We start from the raw sequence: 6,702 nt of genomic DNA, 5'->3' as shown, positions 1-6,702 counted from the left end.
GCTGGCGCTGGCGGCGGCGGTCGGAGCCGAGTCTGTTGCGTGGAGGGCTGCAGCAACCGGCCACTCTTACATGGTCCATTCGTTTGTTCCGTTCTTCCAACACCGAGCTGCGCAATCAGCACTAGCGACTCCAGGATCAGAGTGGCACGCACGCAGTACATCGATACTGGATTTATTCGACGATATTTCACTAGAAAACGTATTGCCACCCCCCCACTGCCACCCATACAAAAACAGGCCGTGGGGTGGCGTGTCGACTAAAGATCAGCACTTGACTCAAACTGTAGACCCCAACAAAACGAGGCACCCCGATCACCACAAACACGCCATGTCGCCACGCGCGTGGCTTGTCCACACATCGCGGGTGTACACGCCCGACGGCAAGACACGCCCTAAATCGTGACCCGCAGGGCGGTCGGACTCCGCTCTGACCAAGCCCGTCACAGCGCCAGGGGCCCGCCCCCGGCCCCCGATGACGTCGGGGTGACGTCAGGCCACAACCAATCGCCAGTCGCTGCAGTAGGCGGCGGCGGATTGGCGGCACACGACTGACAGTTTGAAGGCTGCCGGGACTGCCAGCCGGTCCGCAGGACACGTGCGCACATCAGTGGGTAGCTGGTGTGACGTCACATGACGTCACAGATCTCCAGTGAACATGAAAACGACAGCACGGCACACGCATCAACCATGTTCTGGCACCCCGAACCTATATATCTCCCCATCTTCCTCAGAGATGTCTTTTTGAGCCGCGGCAGCTGGCACGATGCGCTTATGTCTGACTCCCGAATATCCGGAAAAGATGAAAACGTTCCTCTAACAGGGTCTCACAAAACCGACTTTGAATTTATCACAGTTGACACGCAAACGATTCGGCCCGACGGGTGCACTGGCAATACACAAGCTGTGCTTGATATGTCCAGGACGGAAATCACATACGCTTCGATGAAAAGTGGGATAGATACAGCACCCTTCATCAAATGGCAGGGGCGGGCGTGACATCGCAACCACCACGGCGCCTCCCTTCAAAGGGAGCCATGCGGAGACGGCTTTTCGCTACAGCACAGCACACTGAGCCATCATCAGACCGCACGCATCGAGCACATCAGCCCCCGCCCCCTCCCTCTTCCGCACACTGGGCGGAAGGTCCACAGCTTGGCATCGATAGTCGTGAGGTCCGGGCGTCCTTGACGAGTCCATCCGGGCCGCCGCCGGCGTCGCAGGCGCCGTCCGGGGTGGGCCCCCTTAGGTATACCGCTCGAGGAAGTGCACCACTTCGAAGCCCACCTCCACCATAATGAGCGCGATGATCATCCACTCCAGCCGGACATGGTGCTGGTCTTGCAGGTTGGAGGTGAGCAGGTCGGCCAGCTCCACGCAGTGGTTCAGCTTCTCGTTCATCACCTGCGGATGGGCGCCAAATGACCGGTGCAGTCGGCGCATCCTAAAGTCCAAATCATGATCTCTATGATCGTTTTCATGATAAGAATAAGAATAACAACAAAACTAAGAAGAAGAAGAATTGACATCGTCATCATCATCATCATTATCATCAGCGCTATCGTCCGCGTCATCATCGCTATCATCACCGCCAGCGGCACCGGACGGACCGTCAGCACAGAGCACGAGGTCGCGTTCCATTTACAACGCGGAACAGGGCAAAGCAGCTGCGCATCCGAGCGCTCAGGGTATACTGGAATATTGCGTGTGTCCAGTCTACAGCGAAACCAGCGGCCGTGCGGTACTAGCTGTGCAGTCATTGACATGGCATTAGAGTCAGCGCGCTCATTTGCCCCACGTGAGCCGTAGACAAAGTTTTTTTGGAGGGTGCTGTACTGTGGCGCATTCCACTGTACTGCTCTGCACTGCAGCTTGGTGCAGAATCATGTGGTGCGTGACTTATAAAGATGCGCACAGCTCGGGCAGACGCCGTGCCGCACCCCTTGGCTGCATATATGTCACCAGCATTTTCACCACCCCTGCCGGCGGAATCGGTGATTGCTCGAGGAAACCCATGCACGTGTTCTGCGCCCTCTCACCCTGGTTCGCTTGGCGATGTTCAGGTGGTTGCACGTCTTCTGATAGAGGCTCTCCAGGTTGTCCTTGTCCCAGTAAAAGTCGGGCGTGTCCAGACAGTCGGAGCTGAGGTTGATCAGATGGCGCAGACCGAACAGCTCGCCGTTCTTCTTCAACACCTCCTCCTTCTTCATGATGATCCGGCCGCCCTTCCTCAGCTCCTAAGCACGAGAGCAATGGAGTCAGACGGTGGTCTTGGCTGAAAGGTACTCAACTGTCCAGGCCATTACTAGCCTACCAAACGCTGTCAACCGTCACCCGCTCACGTCAACGGGCCCAACGGGTGAACGCATGTGCGCATCTGGCGGCTCGCTAAGGAGCCATCCAGACTCGGAGTTGGACCAAAAAGTTACTACACGCGTAGGCAAAGCTCACGAATCATCTGTTCTGCGTGCAGAACCCCTTTCCCTATATCCAAACACCCCTAAATCTTGCAGAGAAGCACCGACAGAGCGCGCGCCAACGTCTCACCTACCTCGGTCACGTGCTTGATGCTGTCGATGTACGTCTCCAGCGCCGACTCCCAGATGCCCAGCTTGACCGAGAGCGCCATGGCGTTGGAGAAGGCGTACTTCTCCAGGTCAGTGGAGCCCTCCATGTTGAGCAGAATGCGGCCGTTCACCAGACGCGTTTTGTTACTGCCGCACACAGAACAGGGTCAATGGCGTCAAACGACTAGAAAACAGACTACTTCGACCCATTCACGTGTAAATATACTAAACAGCTGCAACAGACCGACGGCAGCTGAAAACATTTGAACAAACGAACAAACGAATCACCAAGTGAATGAACGAATGCATAAACAAATAAGTGCGTGCGTAAGTAAGTGAATAGATGGATAAGCGAATGAATGAATGAATGAATGAATGACTTACGCTTAAGGTTGGACTTTTCATTTAGACGGTGAGGAAAGCTGGCGGCGTCAAGCTGCCCTTACGGACGTCCTTCAATCAAGACATTTTAAAATTACTTATTTTGATGAAAGCTGGCGCAGGTGCTGCCACGACCACCACACAGCATTCTCCACCCACGCTTGCGCTCTACAACACAGTACATTTTCACATGCTGAACAAGTCCACACCGAAAGTCGGACGCGTGGCTGCGGTACTCACAACACCTCCGTGTAGGAGTACGGCATGCTGTCCGACTCCTCCTCCACCGTGGCCGAGTCGTAGCTGCCCTCCTCAAACTGGCGCAGGAAGTCGAGCACGCTGCGCCGCTCCAGCTCGGGAACGTTCCAGAAGACGACGGTGCCCTCGCGGAACAGGTAGATCTCGCGCGGCTCGGCGCCCAGCGTGTAGCGCGCCGCCACGTGCAGCACGTCGTGCACGTCTGGCGGCGGCGGGCGGACGCCGGTCACCGGCGGCCCCGGCCGCAACACCAACGCACCTACAACAGCTGCTCCCGGCGCGCTGGCGGGGCGCGGTGGGCGAGCAGTGCCGAGCAGCGTCAGCTGCTGGCCGCCAGCACAGAACGGACGTCACGTATAATCCGTGATGCATTCATCAACGATGGCGCTGGCTTTCTGCCAATGGGCGTCGGCGCCAATCGGACGAAGTACGCAGTCCGCGCCTACACAGCACGACAGCGTACAGATGGCGGGCCGAAGGCGCCTATTTTGGGGGCGGACTTCGCTACTTGCGACATGACTGACCTGTACAATCTGCTATCGATCAGCGTTTGACGTTTACGTAAACGCGATGTCATCGCGTCGACGGACGCTTTGTTTCCAGGATGACCCGGGAACGTCGGGAGGTTCGGACGGTAGCCGGGAGGGTTCGTCCCCGGGTGTGGTGGCTGACGGTACCTTCGGACATGGCCGACGGGTGGTAGAGGTTCTGCTCCTGCAGACCGCGCACCAGGCCCTCCAGCGAGTACTCCTCGGCCGTGCTGTACGCCACCACTTCCATGTCCTGCGGTACGGCTGGAGTCAGCGGGCGGCGCAGTGTCCGGGTACAGCCGGTGCCGCCAAGTCTGCGAGAACGGCGCTCCAAACCCGCAGCAAGCAGATATAAAAAATGCCCCAGCCGCAGATGACACCGACAAGCCTGACTACGCGGCTCCCAGACTGTACGCTTTGCGATGAGAAGGGCATCCAAATCGTGGGCGAGAAACCGACAGATCTTTGAAAATTCATGATTACGGCACCAATACCGCTTTTGGAACGCGACTGGGACACGTCGAAACTAAACGTTATTAAAGGTCAATTTAAAAAGGGCTTTTCTACCCTAACAAGTTAGCAAAATGGTAAAAACAATTCCACCACTTGCAAAAGAAAGCGAAGTGGAATCAAAGCTGGCAGCTGTTGTGTATGCTAAGGCTCCTGCAAAACCAACTTCGCTATGTCTCACGTCACATACTTTCTTGCTCTGATAACCTGCCACTGCAAGATTCATACTTTCAACCAAAGCATGACATGAAGACCACAAGTTGGCTCCACATTCACCACCAGCCTCCTGTCAGGGCTGGACTTGACAGCAAATGCGACTCTAGCACATTTTGCCAGCATGTGCTTTATCAAAAACGCATTTACTAGCACAAAAGCGCACACAAAACGCGTTTACTATTCCCCTTTTTTAGTGCAAGCCAGCACACATGGTTGACTACAAAGCATACTTTACACCAAGTATACTACAACACCAAGAAGCGATATGAGAAAAACGTGTGGCATGCTCCCAGCGGCCAGGGACTCGTCTAACATTTTACTATGTGGGCCGAACCCGTGAGCCGTGGCTTCTGCCCATCCAGTTAATGTGATACACTGTGCAGAACTGGTCACTGAGGACAGTGTAGCTGCATGGCAATACCCGACCAAAGTTCCTTAGACGAGTCCCTGCAAATGGCAGTGTGGAAAGAAGGCAGCCAAATTCTGGCGCCTGCGCTGCTACAATACAGATGCCAGTGACTTAAAACATCAATACCATGGCTTGGGTGAAGGAACACACTATGGGCTTGTGTCCAGGCCTTGTGCTCTGCAGATGACTAATACAACCAGGCAGTGCTTACTTTGTATCTTTTCTTGGTTTTAGAAGAGGACAGTTTTTGATACGACGGTAGGTACGAAGGTATGTCAAGCTCTGATGAAAACACATGAGACATAAGCGTCTCTCTCCCATTTCTTGTCTGTGCGCGCTGCAAGAGAACAAGACACCAGTGTCCCAACTATGCACTCTATGTCCTACAGGAGAAGGCCAATGGTGCACTACAAACAATGCAACAAAATGAACTCAATAATCAACACACACACACACATCGGCCAAGCAGAAGCCGTCGCCGCAGCCTGGCCGGCTCGCAGGCCGACAAAAGTCGTCCGGCACGCCGCCATGCTCGGTGTGGTCCCAGGGGCTCACCGTCTCCTCAGTCGGCTGTTGCGCGCTCGCCTCGTCCGTCACCACCGACCGCTTGCGCTGCATGCGTCGCTTCGAATGCACAGCCGACAGGTCGAGCTCGATGGGCTTCTTCGCGTCGGGCAGCGGAGGCGGCGGCGGCTGGGGGCCGCGCTGCGCGGCGCACGCGGCGGAGGCGGCCGTGGCCAGCCGAGCCGTCGGGCCGTACCGCTGCAGCGCCGTCAGCACGGGCGACGGCGGCGGCGCGAGCCGCGAGATCAGCCGCGGCATCGCTGGCCGCGCCGCCGGCAGCAGCCGCACCAGACCCGCCGCCGCGCACAGCAGTCGGCGAGCGGACATCAGGCCAGTTACAGGCTGCAAGGAGATGGGCAGACACACTGCTGATGCTGTGTCGTGTTCTGAGTGATTTTTTGGAGTAGCTGAAACTGATATTCACATCAAACACTGGCTCAAACAACAAACATTAGCCTAGTCACATTTCTGCCAAATTGTGTGTCAAGCTCCTATTACAACAGGCAAGGTAACAATACAAGTTCTCCATTGTTCCCACACTGCTTTCTGGTTATATATGTCCAAATCCAAAGTTTGTAAATCAACTAACTATGTTCTATATGTCCAAATCCAAATTTTAGTGATTAACTAACCAGCAGATATAGAAAGCAACATTTAATTGCAGTAACAGCATGATGAGCTATAAGCGTGTCTATGTATGTTATTCTTTCCAGAAAATGCAGAAAATATGCCTTGTGTAGCAAGTTATCCCAGCCAGTAGTCCATTAGATTTATGTTAAGGAAAGTGTATTATTATGTCTATTTATTTATGTTTTTTCCCTCAACCTTTTAATAGTTGGAGTCAGGGCTAGTCAACCAAATCAACTCTTAACTGATAAAATGTAGATTTACATGACACAATATGCCATAACCTAGACAGCTTATATGTGCACCAATAGCAAGACACAATAATAAACAACTGTTTTTTGACACAATAATAAACAACTGTTTTTTGACACAATAATAAACAATTGTTTCTTGACACAGTAAATGCTTCTGAATGTTCTTGTGACAAATTCAGAATGTGTATATGCTAGACCTGCCTCTGGAACTGGCCTAATTTGAAATGATTTCAGAATTCAGCCACATCCCCCCCCCCCCTAACACAGACATAAGCATCACAACTACGCTTTAACTTATGGTGATATTTGCAGTCAGAGCTGACAATGATCATGTGGGCTTCCTCCCAGAATAATTTCCATTGAAGCAGGTTTTGCATTTAACAATATCA

At 53.7% G+C, this 6,702-nt stretch overlaps 1 protein-coding gene across 1 annotated transcript; it reads right to left on the bottom strand.

The window, feature by feature from the left end:
- Positions 1-156: 156 nt before the first annotated feature.
- LOC119112577 (required for meiotic nuclear division protein 1 homolog) lies at positions 157-5,585 on the bottom strand. The gene is made up of 6 exons (XM_037236792.1): positions 5,424-5,585; positions 3,881-3,986; positions 3,186-3,405; positions 2,549-2,711; positions 2,037-2,234; positions 157-1,401 (listed from the first exon to the last, which is right to left on the bottom strand). Exons 1-6 carry the CDS (start codon positions 5,484-5,486, stop codon positions 1,243-1,245), a joined length of 909 nt encoding a protein of 302 aa, XP_037092687.1. The 5' UTR covers positions 5,487-5,585; the 3' UTR covers positions 157-1,242.
- Positions 5,586-6,702: the final 1,117 nt, after the last annotated feature.

This window comes from Pollicipes pollicipes, unplaced genomic scaffold, assembly GCF_011947565.3.
Source record: "Pollicipes pollicipes isolate AB1234 unplaced genomic scaffold, Ppol_2.1 Scaffold_7261;HRSCAF=8764_pilon_pilon_pilon, whole genome shotgun sequence".
In the NCBI taxonomy this organism is placed as follows: Eukaryota; Metazoa; Arthropoda; class Thecostraca; order Pollicipedomorpha; family Pollicipedidae; genus Pollicipes; species Pollicipes pollicipes.
This window is presented reverse-complemented; position numbering and strand designations above follow the sequence as displayed.